Source organism: Glandiceps talaboti, chromosome 2 (assembly GCF_964340395.1).
Source record: "Glandiceps talaboti chromosome 2, keGlaTala1.1, whole genome shotgun sequence".
Classification (NCBI taxonomy): Eukaryota; Metazoa; Hemichordata; class Enteropneusta; family Spengelidae; genus Glandiceps; species Glandiceps talaboti.
The window spans coordinates 8,744,798-8,765,357 of NC_135550.1; the positions used below are offsets into that span (position 1 = coordinate 8,744,798).

Here is a 20,560-nt window from a genome sequence, read left to right on the forward strand (position 1 = left end):
TTGAAATGACACAGCACTTCACTTGATTGACTCATAGTATATTGAAATTATATAAATTTAATAAACAACGCTAGTACATACAAATGAATTAGTATTACCACTTGGTTTGTCAGATGAACTTTCTCCCTGTACTCCAGGAACCACAGGGACTTCTGAGGCACTTCCAGACCCACTTATTGTGCTAATGACTGCCTGCCACTCTTCGTATTGCCCGCCCTTACAAATTGCGTCCATGGTTCTTTGGTGGGTGATACTACCATTTTGCATTACTACAACCTTTTGGGGTAAAATATAAAATACAGTGTATTACTAAATGAGAAGACTAATGCCTATAATGCTTTGATTTGCCTTTAAATCAACGCGCTAAAATACACATTGATATAACCACTGGACACGTCCTTGGGCTGGCTGGACGTTATATAAATCGTAAAGCCTTTCCAATGGCAATTGCAAATCGACTCGTTAATTAAGTCGAATGTTCCCGGCTATCATAATTAGACGCCATACACAATGGGCATTTTATTGAAATGTTGATTGTTCGGTGTAATCGTTCATAGGTTCTGAATGCCAGAATTATCGAACAGTCACACTTTATCCTTTAACCATACACTCAGATCGTTCTAGCATAAAGGGAATTAAATGGATCAAATCAAAACTACACACAGTTCTTTACCTCACCAGTCTACTTTCTAGAACGAGACTCACTTCTTCCCCCAGTCTCAATACCGTTCCATTCTAGCCTTTACTGAATGAAACATTATTTAAAAATACATATTCATCAATGTTGTAAACTAATATATTTAAAAAAAAAATAACAGACCAATACTCAAAACCATGAAGCAGCATAACTCTAATAGAAGTGGTTCACGTTGAAACGATCAAACCCGACCATTTAGTGTCATTAGCTAAAACTACCATCATCACATTTCTAAAAAAGATGTGATGACATGAACAGATTGTCACAATATGCCAGACTATGCTCAACGTTTGTTTAAAGCTGAAACTCAAAAGAAGTCTAATGCTGTGTGTGAGTGTGTGTGCGCGTGCTGGGGGTGGGGGTGGGGGTAAACATGGCTATAACAGCATGGTATCAACAATGACCGCATAGCAAAGCCAATATCATTAAATCATTGTAATGTAATGTAAAACTGTGTTGCCAGATTTCTAGCGAGTACACACACCTGTATGACATATGACATATCTATCTCTCCACAAGCTTAAGGAAAACATTCATTTTATATATTTTCCTTACCTTTCCCTAGGATAGTTCAGTCTCTTCTACCAAAGTTAAACTTGTAATAATGCGACATATGAGTCTAAAATTTTGTTTACCTTTACAACACATATTCGACAATTATACTAGTTAATAATTAGAGTATGTTACTATTAGTATGCTGTTCAATGTGATATTGATATTTACCTGATCTGCGTTATCAACATATTGTACTTGGTGTGTAACCAAAATGACTGTTCTCTTCTCTTCAGTCAGAAATGTCATGATACATCGTTCCATTATGTGTGCTCCAACATGTACATCCAGGGCCGACAGAGGATCATCCTTTAGAAAATAATACGAAAAATAAGAACTTAATAGAGCATTTGACTAAATGTTCTGTAACATATGTCCTTAGTCACTTAACTAAGCTTTGCAAACAGCTCTACCTCAAATAAGATAACCCAATAATAATAACAATTTAAACTTTCATTTTATCTTTGAAGACTCATTTTACTAACTGTCCATTAAAACAGATTTTATGGATTGGTTATTTTTCCGGCCTGGGGTTCGATGGCCATCGACCCGACAAAAAGTCTCTTGCCCCTCTTTAAAAGCCCAAACACATTGACCACTCCTATTATCTATTTCTAAACATATACAATAGCCCCCCCCCCCCATTCATATGCATGTCAGGTATTCCATTCTGACTGAGTGAGTGGACTGTTGGACCACGTTTCACATATCGGTTTACAAGACAAATTAAGACTATCAGGCTAGGCGAATTTAAAAAACAATGTTTGTTTTCGATAACTCCACCGACCCTAGTTTAACCCACCGATCCTAAACATCGTTTAATATTTTAAAACAAAAAGATAAGAAATTCTATATTTATCTTGACCTGACGTCTGTTTTCTTTCCCACCTGACGTGTGTACATATTTCATCGAACTGTCACAGAAGATGTATTCTGACTGACATTCCGTTTGGTTTTGGATGGAATAAATATACGAATATAATTTCAAAATCAAAAACAATCACAACGATTGAGATACTATTATCGGAAACACGCTAATATTTTATTTTTCCTAATTAACAAATAAAATTTATAGACCGGGTTGAAATATTCGAAAAGATTTAATAGGATTTTGACAGAGAAGATCAGGGGAAAGAGTTGGAGGTGAGGATATGTCATGGGGAGATATGGGTGCTGAGAGGTTAGAATCTCTGGTGGGGGTGGACTATTATGGGTATTTATTAGGCCATCAGACCCTTTCGATCAATAATTTGCTAACTTGATAGCACCATATATCAGAAACTATTCTTTATACATATAGGATTCAAAAGTTCTTTAAACAGTAACCTGGTCCGAATTTAATGCTATCATCACAGTATAACGTCAGCGCACATGACGGTTGGATAGGCGGTGTTGAGGAATGTGTTTACTCTACGATTCTTTTAAGGCACTTTTATGTGTTGTCCATAGCCTTTTAGGCAATAATTTAACCGCTTTCATAGACAGTGCCTTCTAAGATTATCAATTAATCTTTAAAAATAGAGTTGAAATGTTTACGAAAATGTAATAATGTCGTGACAGTAAAAGGTTTAACTTAAGTAGTAGATCTGATTGTTGATTGACTAAGCACCTTCCATTCATCTGTCATAATGAGATGAAGACCTAATTCAAATGCACAAAAAATATGATTATTTTATTGAGGTGGGGGTGTCGTATTTTTCTGTAATGTTTGAGAGTCACTTTTAACCTTTAAGGATTTTTGTTAAAGTAACTCTTCTTCTCTTTTACTTTATTTCAGTGATGTGCAGAAAGTCGAAATAATGATACAATTGTTTTCAACAACAACATTTTAAAATACAAAACATTGTCATCTAACCCTGCAGGTCTAGTGTGAATCGTGTCATAGCAATGTAACCATAATGAGGGGGAAAATACGCCCATTTGTGAAAGTAAATGGAGTGAATAGTGGGTTTGAGGACAAGTGACAAGTGTGGCTGATGGTAGATAGAGATGTGCCTCCAATGTATAACAGTTTTCGAGCACAGTTCAAGTTACATAAATTAAACAATGTCGGTAACCGATGGACGTGTTATGCTCTGTGCATGATAACATCGTCTGCCAAGGCAAGTTTGGATGATATTGGATCATGCATGTTAGAGATATGACTTGACGTTAATGTACGGCTTGACAAATAGATGGGCAGAAATTATTTTTCAATATCACATTCTGAATAGTACCTGGTAAATTCTGAAATTTGTGTCTGTTCACTATTAAGCATTAGACATAGCAATATGGAGAAGCCTAAAATCGATAAAAATACATACCAGTATAACCACGTCACTCTTTGCGTACACTGCTCTTGCTACACTTATTCGTTGTTTCTGTCCTCCACTTAGATTTATACCCTTCTCACCTACTTCTGTCATATCACCTGCCGGTAGCATATTTAAATCGTGCTTCATGGCGCATACCTCTAATACTCTCTGGTACCTTGAAATGTAATGTAAGGTCAATATTACAATAATCAATAGAATGAGTAAAATAAGCTTTTCCATTGTTTGTTGTCCACAAAACCTGTTATTATCAAATTGGACTATGTACCGTGATTCTACTTCATTGTTGGAAGACATTTTGCATATTAATTCTTTCATTTGCATACTAAATGATTTTATATTGCAATGCCCTAGCACTTTATTTCACTTCAATTGGGTGGCTAACAAGTTTGTAGATTAGTTCAAGTATCATTATTGCACAGAACAATTGAACATAAGTATATCCAAGCATCTATTAATTAATCAGCATGATAATGCCACCAAAGTCTTACTTCACTGACCTAATTAGCAAAAATGTATAATTTATAATACCTCAAATCGGGATTTCTTCCATTCATATCACTTTCCCTTCCTATACGCACTGTCAAGTCTTTTTGTTTGTCATATAAGTTTGTCATTATTAGTAACTTTATGTACTTATATGTACCCAAACTTTGGACCAGGGGCGGCGGGCAATGCTGGTACAATTATACTTGTATTTGAGTAAGAAATAAGAAAAAGAGGAACAGAAATAGAGACACGAGTGTTTAGAACGCCCTGGATTTTTTTCACTTACAGTACCTTCTAATAAATAGAATAATATCGTTGTTTTTGCTACCTGTAGTCCCTGTACGTAGTCCTTGTAAATATACGATTCTAAACGCGCGGTTTCAGAGAACCCAATTCTCATATGCAACTGAGGCTCAAGATAAACGTCGAACTTCTCATCTGCCTAAATATAATTATTAGATTAGGTTCATTACAAATTCGACGCTTATTGCAATTAGTTGCAGCAACTGATACTGAATTTGACACAGCCTGTCGAAAACGTTCAGTGCGTGCATCATTCTCATGTTGGAATTATTTTCAATGCTAAAATTTCACACTGCAGTGAAATTCCTGTTTTCCTTGATTCTGTGTGTCAACAAAAATCTCGACTGGTCCGCCATATGATTTGACCCCCTAAAAGTAACTTTTGAAAGCTGAGGTCGTACCGGGGTATCACCCTTCAAGCAGAGCCAAAATCCTTACACTGATAAAATGTTCGTTCGACGGGACATTCCCAACTGGGGGTGCGATTTCGGGTTCGAGCATCACCAGAAAATCGAACCCGTCAAGTGTGCGATATTGGTATTTAAGATTGGTTACTGCTGCCTGATGTCATACTCCGTTGTATGTATGACCAACATCGCCCATAAGATACTCTCACGTGATGGTACCATTGCCTGACTGTGACTTTCGTTCATTTTAATTACATTCGTTATATTCTTTCGCGATTCCGAGCTCTGAGCTCGAGGGAAAGTCGAAAGTAAGCTTACTGCATACTGGCTGGTACATACAAATTGTCATCGATAATGTACATGATTTTGAAAATAAACAAAATTTATTAAATAAAAATAAAAGTACCTCTACATACCAGACTCCTGCCACCCAAGGATGTATGCAAAATAAGGGAGCGATCAGTTTTTACCACCGGGGGTGGGCCGGTGACTTTTTTGTTCACGTTGTACTTGAAAATAGTGACCCCCTGCCATTTATCCACAAAACAATCCAATCCCCCCTCTGACAAGTAAAAAACACACTGACTTCCCCCCCACCGACATCTGTTGGCCAGAAATATTCTTCTTGTTCTAGGAAAAGACACTCTAGATTCTCAAAGCACAATGCAGCACACAGCATAGTTAATTTTACTTGTTACATTTACAGTAATTTTAAGTGTATCTGGTAAATTGCTATACCAAATCCATTGTTTCACATGTATAAAGCTCTTTAGACAGAAACCCTATGAAAAGTATGATTGTCTCTTCATCGACTTGCAAAATATTCAAAAGTTATAGGATATCACTTAGATTGAGTGAATTATTACCATTATAGATTAATTCAGCTAATTATAAATATTAGAAATGGAGTTAATATAATTTAAACCTAGGGGTTTCAATAAGTATCAAAGTAGGGAGAGAACTGGAAAAAGTATGGTGAGAAGTGCATGCTACGTGCGTGCACGCCTGCTGTACAAGAGCAGGTGGGGCGCTGGGACGGGGTGTCCCCCCCGCCCACGGTAAGATTTTTTTATATATAAAGATTAACACCTTTTGGAGGCCATTTAGAGCACCATTCAAATTAAGTAAAACACAACTTAGTTATATCACAAAAGTATAACTAATTTTTGGGTTTCAAATGTTTAAGGGAGCAATTAGATTTTAAGGCCGGGGGTGGGCCGGTGACTTCTTGTTCACGTTGTACTTAAAAATAGTGACCCCCTTGCGATTCATCCACAAAACAATCCAACCCCCAACCTCGACAAATAAAAAAGCACACTGACCCCCCACCACCCGACATCTGTTGACAAGAGACATTCTTCTTGTTCTTGTATAATACACTCTAGATTCTCAAAGCACAATACCGCACACTGCATAGTTAATTTTCCTTGTTACATTTACAGTAATTTTAAGTGTATCTGGTAAATTGCTATCCCAAATCCATTGCTTCACATGTATAAAGCTGTTTAGACAGAAACCCTATGATTGTATGATTGTCTCTTCATCGACATGCAAAATATTCATGGTTTAGTAACTAAAAGTTATGGGATATCTCTTAGATTGAATGAACTATTACCATTGTAGATTAATTCAGCTAATTATAAAGTACAATATTAGAAAAGGAGTTAATATAATTGTAAACCTGTGGGTTTCATTAAGTTTCAAAGTAGGGAGAGAACTGGAAAATGTAAGGGGAGAAGTGAACGTGAAGTGCATTTCGAGCACCATTCAGAAGTAAAGCACAACTTATTATATCATAAAAATATTACTAATTTTAGGGTTTCAAAAGTTTCACTCATTTCAAGTCATATTGACACAAATAATAATAAAACAGATCACGTAGAAAGTGAGAACATTTGTGGAAATCATGCAAAGTGGAGGTCAGTTACTATTTAGAGATAGAAATTCATTAAATTATATGAAAGTTTTATATATATCTTCTTTATTACCTACTTATTAAATTTACATTTGTAGACAAAATAAATAATACATTTTTTGAGGTAGGTAAAAGGAGACCAGAAAATAGCTACTTGCTAATCAAGTCTGTCTCCTTAGACACTGTAAATAATATTTAGAATGTGTAACTGATTGAATAGTTGATTGGAGCCTACTGTACGATCACTGGAAGTTATAGCTCTGGCTGCCATTTTTTGTGTCTCTATTGGCACGGTTTGTGTGCAATGCAACATGTTCAGGTCAATGGAGGCACAGATTTTAGAGTCAGTGCATCCAGTAAATTTCAAGGTATTTCATTTCTTATGTGCTATTACATGTACAGCTACACATGCAAATTTTATACCACATGATGACACAATGCAACTAATGGCCTGCATTATTGAGAAGTCATTACTTACAAAACTGTTGTTTTATGACTCCATGTCATATGCTTGGGATGTATCAAGAGACAGAGTTTATGTTATATTTGAACGTATATTTATAGCCATTGTCTCTGTTTTATTGTATGCACATACATTTGTTGTATGGAAATTTAAGTACAGCAGGGTGGTTCATGATTTCGTTCAGTTGTTGAAAATAAGGTGACCCCCCCCCTTTATTCCCTTTGTAAATATGATGACCCCACCCTTCTTAGAGTGCCAAATTGAGGTGCCCCCTGAATAACCGCCCCCCCTGCCATAAAAAAACTGATCGCTCCCTAAGTTATTTCAAGTCATATTGACTTGAATAATAATAATAATAAAGATCAAGTAGAAAGTGAGTAAAAGTTGGGGAAAACATGCACAGTGGGGGTCATTTACCATTTAGAGATACAAATCATTAAATTATTTGGAAGTGTGCATCTAGCTATTGGTATGGAAATTTAAGTACAGCAGGGTGGCTCATGATTTCGTTTAGTTGTTCTTCACCACATGCTCTTCGTCTCAGATGAACATGGTTCACACGTTATGTTAAAACATCCCTAAAGAATAAACGAGTATCTTGGTGTATACCAAGTTAACAGTAACCTCCTAAGCTGCACAAAAAATTGTTGTCCATATTATGTAAGTTTGTGCACTGCAGTATTGTATAGTACTGTTATATGTACTCTGTACCGTCCGACTCCAAGAACCGTCTTAACAGAGATTAATCCGGAGTTCGTTCTCGGAGCACATATATTTCTAGAGAGTGATCACCATAGATAATCGAAAGTCTAGAAAGAGTATTGTTGCACATATAAATGTTTTCTTGTGACATTTTGGAAGTGCAAACTATGTACCTATATACAGTGTGTGGGGGAGTGATATATGTCCATGTACATGACTAAACATTTGTAACGGAAAAGACGCACCAAGAGGGGATTTTGACGTTAATTTTGGCAGGAAAGTGTCCAAGGGGACGCATTAGAAAAAAAAATTGACCGCAACTTCTGCCTGTACGAATAAAGACTACACCAAATTTGATGATTCAGGTAAATTAATTGCTAATTTATATATATTTCAAAAAGGCATTCGACTCTGTAAATCGATGTAAACTGTTGCATAAACTTTCAAAAATTGGAATTAGAGGGAAGATTTTATCTATCATTCGTTCTATGTATGCCAACGTCAGATCTTGTGTTGCAGTAGTTGGTTTTATATCAGATCATTTTTAAGTAAAGTAGGTTTAATGCAAGGGGAAGTTTTATCTCCTATATTATTTTCTATGTATATTAACGACTTAGAAATGGGTTTTCTAAACAATGAATGGTGGTAGACTGAGAATTAATGAGCAATGGGTTTACGATGGACAATTTGTTGAAGTGGTTGATAAGTTTACTTATTTAGGAATGTTGCTGAGTTATAATAACAAGTTTTCTTGCACGGAAAAACAATTTGCGGACTAGGGAAGGAAGGCACTTTTTGTATTACACCATAACACCTCTTCACTATCCCTGAACCATGAAACTTTGTTATTTTTGTTTGATTGTTACGTTGGTAGTATTCTCTCATAAGCGTCAGAAGTTTGGGGATTACACAAGGATCAAAATATTGAAAGAGTTCACCTTGATTTCTGTAAACGCATTCTTGGAGTAAAAAAGTCGACATGTAATGTTATGGTATACAGTGAGCTTGGTAGATACCCTCTTAAATATACCAGAACGTACAATATGATAAAATACAATACCTAAGGACACTGAGAGGATTAAGAAAGAGATTTGCTATATATTCAAGGAGTATGGGCTGAACATCACCATCGAAGCCAATAAGAACGTACTCAACTTCCTCGACGTTGCATTTAACCTCGCCGAGAAAACCTACAGCCCATATACAAAACCGAACGCAACCTTGCAATATGTCCATCGAGAGAGCAACCATCCCCCTAATAAAACCAGCGGGGGTAAATAGACGCCTGTCATCTATATCATCAGACAAGCAGTCATTCGATCAAGCCGCACCTCGGTACCAGAAAGCATTACACGAAAGCGGATATAAATACAAACTTGAATATAAGCACCCAGCAACTATAGGTAGGAAGAATAGGTCACGGAATAATATTTTACAGTATAACCCACCCTTCAGCAAGAGTGTCTCCACTAATATTGGTAAAAAAAATGCCTCGCCCTGGTGTGCTTTCCACAAGGGAACAACCTCAGAAAAATCTTCAATCGTAACACAATTAAAATTAGTTACAGTTGTGTAACTAATACCAAACGTCCGCAACAATTTGTCAAGAAACTCAACAGAACTAAGTAAGTATGTATGGTTTCTTAAGGATAAAGAAATTGATTACAACATCACGTGGAAAATGATAGCGCGCGCGACCATACAACAGCTCCAGTCAGAGATGTAATCTCTGCATAACTGAAAAGTACATCAACCTCATCGCTGCACTCTAAATAAACGGAATGAACTTGTGTCATCGTGTAACCATAGACATAAATCATTATCAATTAACTATGCAAATACACTATGTTACTAGGTAGATATTCCCTGTTAGGAACATTAGAATAATAGAATTTAACGGTAAGGAAACGCAGATACTATATTCCATTGTACCCCTGATGAGTGAGGAATACACACCTATGAAACAGTTCTGTAGGGTCAATAGCATGATTATTTTTTTTCATATTTTCAAAACCTGTATATAATTCGCTCTGCTAACCGTATTGAGCACTTTTATGTGGTTATATCAACACCCAGTCAATTATATATATATATATATATATATATATATATATATATATATATATATATATATATATATATATATATATATATATATATGTGTGTGTGTGTGTGTGTGTGTGTGTGTGTGTTTGTGTGAACGGGAGCATTTTCAGTTCATGTTTGGTTTTATATGTGCCAATAAAGCTATTATTATTACGATAACCTGATGGTAGCATAGAATGGCAGGAACAGTTAACAACAACAAAGTTCGCTAGAACAGGGGTGATGCCCTGTTTGACGTCACACAGGTGAAGATTTGCACGTCGTGTTAATGTGATAATGTCGTTTACCGCTTACCTCTCTTCTTCATATGGTTCCCCAAACAGTATATTATTTCTTAAGGTGTCATTTTGAAGCCATGCCTTCTGAGCGCTGTACGAAATTCTGCTATGCTCTCTGCCAAAGAGATAAATAGTTAAACTTGATATATCCATCACTATTGTCTAGACTCGTGTCCGGTCTCTTATCAGCTTTCAAATTGGTACTAGAGGCCGATAACAGTTAATTTACCCATGGCTGTAATTGGCTATAATTTCCTTGCATTCCGATTGGCCTGTGCCAGTGACGATTTTCAAATGGCAAAGTACCGATAAGATTGGCTTTTATTTGGAATCAAATGTGCGAGCCCATATAGAGTGGAGATGTCAAACAAGTTTGTTTGTATATTTAGTGTACACACTTACTCGTAGTAATGATGGCAAGACAAAATTCAAAATACATTTGTGTTTACTTTAAAATCCAAAGCAGACGACTGCCTGAAAGCTAGTTTGAGTGGTATTGCAGACAAAATCCGGCTTCAGGCCTATAAAGACTGTTGGCATAGTTTTTTTAGTTTTAATGAATTATTTACACAACAAATGATTTCCAGTAAATAGGCTGTATCTGAGGCTATATCTTTAGAATGAATACATACATATAATTTGATACATATATCAACCATGATAATGCGCCCATGTCAATTGTGTTTACATAGTATTCGATTTTAATGTCATTTGGTGTATTCATTGATTATTATTTTATAGTCATACGTTATTTGCATAATTAATGACTTGATAATTGGACCATATCTTAGAGTGCAAGCTTCAAATTTAACATATTGTTATCATAAATCAAACATCACAAAGCGCTCATGTACTTTAACGCTTGTTGCTGTAACTTTTAGTTATAATGAGAAATTTACATAATAAAATGATTTTCGGTATTAGGCTATATATGTTAAGAATACAAAATTCAATTCATTCAATGTGGTACATACATCAACCATAAGAAATCACACGTGTTTGATGCATTTGTTATGTGATGTGTAATTTGCATAAATAACCATTTTGAATATTAGGCAATATCTTTAATAGAATGCAAGCTTCAAATTTCAAATAATTTAGTACATGCATTGGTGGTTAAGAAGTGCATGTGTCCTTTAAAACTTATTGATGTAGCTTATAATTTTAACAGTTCATTTCCATAATGAATGATTTTACGATGATTAGACAATATCGTATGTATGCAAGGTCAAATGTTCACATATTCTCATATAATTACTTTTCAAGTTAAGGTTACATCATGTATGATAGATATAACTCAGAATTTTGCATTCAAACAATGTGCGTACGAACAAAACAAATATTGTTTTACCAGTATGAGAGGCATCTGTTTGTCAGAGTCCTGACAAAAATGGCAGCCATAACCGGTCCTCATTCTCTAAGCCCTCTAGTGATGAGATTGGATTGGAGCCAAGTCCTCACTACTGTCCTTCATTTTATTTTATGCTACTTTTTTTTGAGGGGGCCGGAGGTAACATTTCCATGTACATTCAACAAAGCGTTCATATTTGTCGGTGGAGGATTCATTTGCAGATAATATGAGAGTAAAACAAATCGTCGAAATGTGTTAGGCAGCCACCGAAAATGTGTGATGTGATTGCCAGGTGATTGGTCTTTTTGTCTTGAGGAAGTGATTGGCAAACGACAAAAGAAACATATTGTACATTTCCAGTGTTCTCAACCTGTATGAGCTCTAGCATTTACTACTGTGATCAAACATTTGATTTAACTCTATACCTACTTGTTGAACTTTACTTTACCAGACATCAAAGTCATTTCTCCCAAAATTGCTAACAGCAAAGACGACTTTCCACTACCGACACTTCCAACTATCATCGTAAGTTCACCTTGAAAGAAAGATTTATGATAAGTTAATAACAGCAAAGATGATAATACCTACTGACAAGTTATTGTTTGCTTAAAACTAGATAGTCCATGATATGTAGCAGTAAAATCCAAATTGATTAAAAGTATGGTTGTCATGGATCCAGACACCTAAATGATTCCAATTGAAAAAGTATGTTGAGAAGAGGTTTTGAGTAATCGCCTAATTGATATCCATAGAATAAGTATACCAAGTTAATTAAAAATTCATTCATACAATAGTTTCTGAGATATCATGTGCATAGTCAGACAGACACAGCAGGCAGACAGACAGACAGACAGACAGACAGACAGACAGACAGACAGACAGACACTGAGACATCACTAATCACATCATCTTTCCATACAGAAAGTAAAAAAAATGACCCATTTCTATTACCAGAACAACAAAACCATCGCAATTTTGAGCTATAGCTATCATACATTATACACCTCTTATTGGAAAATTATTTACATGAATCTATATGAAATCTGAAGCTTGTTTGAAGCATTCATATATGATATAGCCTAATTATTATATGCCTGTTTACCAAAATCTGATCAGTCCTTGTAATTACCCTATGAAAGATGTGTAGCAGGTTTCGTTACAATTGATGCAGTAGTTTTAGAGATAACATGTTCACAGAAACACACGCACATTCCAAACAAACAAACAAACAAACAGACAGACAGACAGACAGACAGACAGACAGACAGACAGACATGCAGACAGACAGACAGACAGACAAAAGTATAATATTACCTCTCTAAAAAAACTTGCTTTCGTTGTCATGATAACAGAAGGGCAATTACATGTTTTGTTTGATTACCATCTGATATCTGATAACCCAAACCTTTACGCAAAGCCAACCTATTACTTGGGTAAGAAATCAGTCAGTTTGGGTGTACATATTTAACAATATCACAATCTCATGGCCTCGCAATGCAATTGATGGCAGGGCTATGGTTATTTTCGATCGTGGTTCGGTGCATTCTGCTGTATTTTCGCTCACCATCACTCGCGAAAATATGGCCACAGTAATACACCGGTGTGCTCTCAAAGATAATTTCTGTACACCCTACCGTTGTGAAGCCATGGGATTGATAAAATAAGCTAAAATACCATCACAAATTGACAGCTGCTAGCCGGGGAGAGAATTTCTTTGAAAGAGTCTTACCAGCTTGAAATTTCACATTGATGTCGTTCAGATGTAGCTCACTGCTATCCTCACACCATGAAAAGGAGCCATTCTTAACCTAAGAAATTAAAGGAATATCAGAGCTTTATCACAACCTGTATTATTGATAATGTGAATTTGAAAAACTATAGATATTGATGGACTCGAGAGGAAAGGCCAAAGAGAACAATACAAATTACATTGAACCAAAATATGGCAAAAGCCTTTACTTATCAAATCATATTTAAATATGGCTGTACTGTCATTGGATGTTTATCACCTGAAAGACCAGTTTTTAGAAATGTAAACGATGCAAACTTTAAGAGGTTTAAGGCTCAAACACCAGAAAGTGCACGTGTAAGTGGACTATGACTCGGACATTTATTGTACAATCATATGTGCAGTGTGATATTCTTTGCATGTTCGGTCAACAAAATAAGTTTTTAGATAGCAATGTGTGTGTGTGTGTGTGTTTGTGTGTGTGTGTGTGTGTGTGTGTGTGTGTGTCTGTCTGTCTGTCTGTCTGTCTGTCTGTATGTATGTATGTATGTATGTATGCATGTCTGACTGTGTGGTTGTATGCCTTTTTGTATGCCTTATTGTATGCCTGTACGTACGTACGTACGTACTTATGTATGTATGTTTGTATGTATGTATGTATGTATGTATGTATGTATGTATGTATGTATGTATGTATGTATGTATGTATGTATGGATGTATGTATGTATGTATGTATGTATGTAGTTAGTTAGTTAGTTAGTTAGTTTGGTAGGTAGGTAGGTATGCCTTCGGCTTGGCCATCATCAACATTGTAGTAAAGAGTGCAAACCATTGTGCAGGCAATAAATTGCATGATACTTCTGAAGTGTAATCAATAGCTGCTCATAATTTCATCAAGCGGTGTGGATACAGATACGATGGACGTGACTTGAATATCATGAAGGATTTGGATAATGAACGATACATTTCAATTACACTATAATAAATGGTTTGATGTGTCCTTTCATTTTTCTAGAATGATGCTAATTTAGCTAAATAAATGGGTGTATCAATTCTCTCCTCAAATAAAACGTAATACTACATATGCAACAAAAACGAATTCCATTTATACCCACGTATTTTATCTTGATTGAACAAACATTTCCTTTCGTTTGATCTAGCTATACATATAATACCTTGTAAAACAACTGCAGATGTCAGAAAGTAAGGAATGAAACTATAGCAAATCACGTTTCAGACATAATTTGGAAACAAGTCAGCTGACCAGTTTGACTACTACTAGCAATATTACTTATCTAGACCTATCTGAGAACATTTCTGTAATGCATATTGAAGCCCGATCACCCCAGTAGATTTTCGACTGGGCATCAAAATTTACACACACACACACACACACACACACACACACACACACACACACACACACACACACACACACACACAGTTTGTCATTTCCAAAATAACTACTACTGAACCTCTCTTTACATTGTGTTCTTAAACGACAAAAGAATGAAATTCGACATTACTTGTATTGCAATTCCTTCTGGTAGTTCCACATTTTTTTCAGTGGGGACAAATGATGAATTAAGGTTCACATTTAAGTGTGACGTGTATGACGGTGGGTATTCTGCCTCTATCAGATGTGTACTTTCGTTGACACTGTCCTCATCAGTTTGCAATTTCCTTTTATTGTAGTACGATTCCGGTTCAGTACTCGAAGCCTAAGGTGAAGACAAAGAAGTAACGATTGATTAATCAAATTTACAGTAATATTACTTGAACGTTTATGCCCCATGTTTTACCATATAAAAAGTACAGGAGGAGTATACTTAATGACTGTCTAATGAATGTATCATTATTAAGATGTAACAACACCCTGAATGAACCCCTTGAAATAAAAATAGGAATATCAGCTCATCAAAAAGTTATCATACAGTTTGAAATTCTGTTTTTGAAATTTCAAGTTTATTGACTGACTTCTTGATACCATATCGTATCAAGGTCACACAGTGATGAAAAAGTGGTTTTATTTATTTATTTATTTATTTATTTATTTATTTATTTATTTTTTATTTGTTTGTTTGTTTGTTATTTTAGTATAATTTTGGAAAGAAACATCTTATATTACAACTTATGCATTGTGAAAGTTGTATAAATATATCACGATTGTTGAATAAACAAACCAACAATAAACACTTTTTACCTCCCATAAGGGGAGAATATGTTATGCTTTTGTCTGTCTGTATGTATGTATGTATGTGTGTGTGTGTCTGTCTGGCTGGCTGGATGTGGACACGATATCTCAGAAACTACTGAATTGATTCTAATGACACTTGCTACAAATCTTTCATTTGCTGATGACAAGAAGAAATTAGATTTTGGTAAACATCCAACGAAGATTAATTAGCAAGTTTCATAAATAACGATTTTTGGTAACTGAGGGATATCTTCAGAATTAATTCTTCAAATTGCATATAACATAGCACATACATTGATGATAAGTAAACATACATGTTCTGCTATTGTTTTAGTCAAAAGCCTCTGCATACTAATGAGATATTTCAACGAATTCAGTTAGTTTTCACACTACTTGTCGCAACAGAGTGCTGCAACTTTCGAACTCAGAGTTATATTGACAGGTGATGATATGTAACTGTACTTATGGCACAGTGACTTTTCCTGTGATTTTTTGTTGCGCTATTTGTCTGTCGATCTGTTCGCTGTATACACATCTTGATGTGGGTCAGTTTCATGTAAACCATACTTGACAGTGTTCTCGCTCAGCATGTCTTTTACGTGTTTTTCAAGATGGCGATGATGTCCTGGCAGACGATATTCGATTTGAATAGTTTAGTATTTCTTGGGGTGGCCTGTAACTTTTGGGAGTTTCAATATAAATGGGTATTAGTATGCAGGTCTGTCTGTGTATGACCTGTTTATGGCACTATTTAGATATTGTTAGATGGTGATAAGAGGGCAATGGGGTTTTTCGTATTTATTGTTCGTAAATTATAAAAAATATTGGAATAAAGCCAATACAAATGTGATTGAAAGGTCCCCATACTGCGTAACTATTTATTTTGAATTTTATAATTTTACAAGTACAAGTTTCTTTATTAAAACCCCAAGATAAATACCAATTCTTATCGATATGACCTCTTTAATCACAATTGAATATCTTCATACAACATCACCTTGTTTCGATGAATAATATCGTCATCTTCATCTTCACTTGTTGTAAAATCAAAGCCATTGTCGGTAATTTCTTTACCATCTATCTGATTTTTTAATTCATCCATGGCTAAAAATTGTCCAATTCTGTTCACTGCAGCTATTGCCTGTGTCACAAGCCCCGTGAATGGCACTAATATCATCAACGTGGGTACCATAACATTCGACAGTGCAACGGTTTTGAACACTGTACCTGGCACCAGTGGTTCGGGACTGATATGGGCATAGGTGGTTAATACCTGAGGGAGAATAGACACAAAACAAAATGACAATCAATATGTATGTATGTATGAAGACATGAGAAAGAAATTGTTCACTAAACAGATAAGTATTTGAACAGCAAACATGTTCATGTGTATCACGAACACGAACACACACACGAACACACGCGCGCGCGCGCGCCGATACCAGTCCCCTCTGCCTTATCTTTTTTATTCTGAAGTTCACCATCTAACAACTGAATACTGTATGGTGGTTGTTGGCAGAGTTAGGTGTTGAACCTAATTTAAGTTTAATAATTGGAATAACCATCGAAATGCAAAATTATGTTTAAACTAGGATAGGAATGTGTACTTTGTAGGAAGCCAGTGTTACCAGTAAGTTACTCATCTATGTCCAACTACCACACACAGAAGCCTCGCCAGTAGTTACAGATGTCCTGTATGATTATCTCCCCAAGAATATAAAATGTATTATTAGGTATCCTTGATAAGTTGTGATAGTTTAGGGACCATTCTGTTTCTCCAGCCTGGGGGGAGGTGTATTTTGCCATCTGGCCGACAAAACGTCACTGACCCACCCCCGCCCCATCTGTAAAACCAACACAGGCTGAACTTAATTCTAAAACAAAACATGATGACCCCCCCCCCCCCATATACCATATTCACATAACAGGTCTTGTTTTGATCGTGACTCAATGTGGACTGCTTGACTGTCTCACAAATACTTTACAAAATCCTGGTTTGGGAAGGGAATATGTACATCTCTCATGGGGGGGGGGGGTCCTAGGAGGTCTCCCCCTAGAAGCCCTACAGGTGTTTTTTTTACCCTTAAAGCCCATTTTTAGCCTATTCAGACACTTTCAGGCAATAATATCCAAGCTTTACAAGACAACACCAACGTGTAAAAAGCAACTTCATAGGGTTGAAATATTTTTTGAAATAAAGTTTAATAGCAACTTTACAGTAAGTGGTAGAGGGAAGAGCTTGAAACTGGGGGGGTTAGGGTTTTTTACTCTTGAAGCCCATTGTTAGGCTATTACGATAATTTCCAAGCTTTACAAGTCAGCACCATCAAGTATCAAAAAATATTATTGATAACTTTACATAGAGTTGAAATATGTTCTTAATCATTATAGTAAAGGACAGTTCATCTAATGGCAGTATCATTGGTAAGGGAGATTTGGAGTTTTAAGGCGTTTTGTGGCTATCTTGGCAAACATTTCACATCTTAAAAGACAATATCATCTCAAATTAGCATAAGGTGAGAAAGGTTTAATACCATTATGGCATTAAAAAGGTTGGTGCGTCTGATTGTTGGTTGAATGCATGAATGACCTCTGGGGGCGAGGGAGTCCTAGGGGTCCCCTTCTAGCATATCCGGAGGACTTTTGGTTCTATTAAGGTAATTTTTAGGTTATTCATAGCCTTTGAAGTAATATTTCAAAGCTTCGAAAATTTTCGAAGTTAAAGTTAATGTAAGTTTTAAATGAGTTTCCCACGTCACATAAAATTAGGCCCGTAACATTGGTACAGTGGCATTAATATTGCATGTACAGTATTAACAGTCACTGGTATGTTAGAGAACTTTAGGTGGTCATACCTTGTGTATAATACTGAATAGGAACTGGAATCTGATATAAGATTTGGTGATTTGTAGTGCCGATAACATGTAGTGTCCAAAATAGAAAGTGCATCTACTCTTCATGCTGAAGAGTAGGGCGATTTAGATTATAAATTATCTCTGAAGATAACCATTACGAAACCTTCAAGTTCATGTTTGCCCCAAAGTACAATATAAGTGAAGCATTCATTGTGAAACAGCCAAGCATTTACATGATATATTCTGTAACTAGTGTGGTAGCTAGATAATACATATATATGTATGTATAGAGTAGAGGTATGTTTGAACTCTTACGTGAAGTAATATTAAAGAAGTTATGTAAAAAACAGGGAGAATAATAAATTATACATGTACCAGTCAGTTCAGTCAAGGCTATATGCCATTGTAGAAAAGGATTTTCTTCTTCCATCACAACCCCCCCCCCCACCACAATTTCAAAACAGCATGACCCCCCCCCCCCACTGCCTATTTCAAAACCAGGGTGACCCCTCCCAATACACCGCCACCCCTCCCCCAGGCCGAAGAAACTGACCGGTCCCTTATGGAAGACATGGCAGGAAAATGCTGAGGGAGTCATTTGGGAAGGTCATTCATCTCATTCTGCATCTCATATTTTGTTATCCTTATAAGGGAGCCTTCATGTAATTACATGAGACTGGGTCATCAAACTCGGTCTGTTGGATGACACTCCCTGGGCCTACTCAGCAGTGCTAAAAAGTGGCTCTCTCTCAATTACCTTTCTCTAAAATATGACCCACCCCATTAAAATATTTGAAAAAAAAACATGGAGTTCAAATGCTTTTAGACATGGAAAATGGCACGAGTCTCAGAATCAATGGTAAGGACTTGATCCCACCACTGTCATCACTGATAGTTTCACTCAGGCGTCGTAGTGGATGTGACCGTCCGCTAATTCCACCCCACTCCCCACCCCTCATTTCGTAATTACTGAAGGTTATCCAATCCCGTTTTATACCAAGAGTGGCACACTTTGACATATTAAAACTCATAAAAATAATTTGGATATAAGTAAATACAATTCAAATAATACTTACAAGAAATGCTAACAGTGCAGGTAAAGTGACAGCAAATGTGGCTGAATTTCAAAATAGAAAAATGATAGGACATTAGCATCATTATCATATTGGATCCTGGAGAGGATGGGTAGTTTATTCAGTTTTGTGACTTTTGAAACAGTATTAGAGGGTAGGCGACAGCAGTCAGCTTAGTCTGGGTTACCCAGACTGTCGTCTTTAGGCATTTCACCCTAGCGAGAATAATCTGGGTATTTACAATATCACCTATTGCAAGGAGCAATATGGCCGCTGTCGAGATCTTGGCCAGTCACTGATTGGACAACAATGATTCAGAATTTTCATTTTCATCAACTCTGTATATATTTAACTGCAATCATGGTATAAACGTCCTTTCTTTGAAGAATTAACCTAACTACTCTTAGCATGATTTGTGACCATTTGAGTACTACATACTATATATTAGGTCATGTTGTGGGTCAGCCTCTCCATGCAGCCATCTTGTAGACATTATATTGTAATATCACAGACTCTTGCTTGGTGGGTGAAGCCCCAACAATGCGAGTCCGGATAACAGAGTCTACTGTCAGCTTTGCTTCTCTATGCCAAAGATGGCTACCAGGACAGATACCTTAGTCTGGCCATTGGCGGAAACCGTACTAAGCCTGCGACCTGCTAGAAAGTCCAGCAGCTCCTTCACTGGCGACCGTGGGACTGGGATGCCTGTCCCACCTAGTAGCCATTTTTGCTCTAGAGAAAGAAGCGTGCTGGTTCATTGAAGAAACATCACAAAAGTGCGAGATTTGAATGAGAATTTCAATTACACAGGGTCAGATGCGGGATTACGTACGGCGATCACCCGGAACAAAAAAATCCACACAACACAATGGAAATAGAGTTGAATGAAGACATATAGCCGCTTTCACCACATCAGATTTTAATCAGATTGATCATGACCAGTCCTGTAGAAAGTGGGTAATGATTGACCCCACACTGCGACACCGTTCATTGACAGTGGACGTTCCATCTCAGGGAGTTTTTGCAATTATAGCTATATCATATTTATTCAGTTTAGGATGCACCACTACAATGCTAGCCAATTGTACCAGAGATCACTTGAACTTTAGGGAATTAGCTTAGTAGACATC

At 36.4% G+C, this 20,560-nt stretch overlaps 1 protein-coding gene across 1 annotated transcript in view; it reads right to left on the reverse strand.

The window, feature by feature from the left end:
• Positions 1-20,560, reverse strand: part of LOC144443669 (ATP-binding cassette sub-family C member 9-like) — a 56,489-nt gene that overhangs the window by 20,490 nt on the left and 15,439 nt on the right. Inside the window, exons 8-16 of the mRNA XM_078133213.1 lie at positions 20,044-20,162; positions 16,500-16,775; positions 14,832-15,026; positions 13,305-13,383; positions 12,005-12,110; positions 10,241-10,339; positions 3,553-3,718; positions 1,421-1,558; positions 99-276 (exon numbers count right to left, since the gene is read on the reverse strand). Coding sequence (XP_077989339.1) covers positions 99-276; positions 1,421-1,558; positions 3,553-3,718; positions 10,241-10,339; positions 12,005-12,110; positions 13,305-13,383; positions 14,832-15,026; positions 16,500-16,775; positions 20,044-20,162 — 1,356 coding nt within the window. The remainder of the gene's footprint in view (positions 1-98; positions 277-1,420; positions 1,559-3,552; positions 3,719-10,240; positions 10,340-12,004; positions 12,111-13,304; positions 13,384-14,831; positions 15,027-16,499; positions 16,776-20,043; positions 20,163-20,560) is intronic.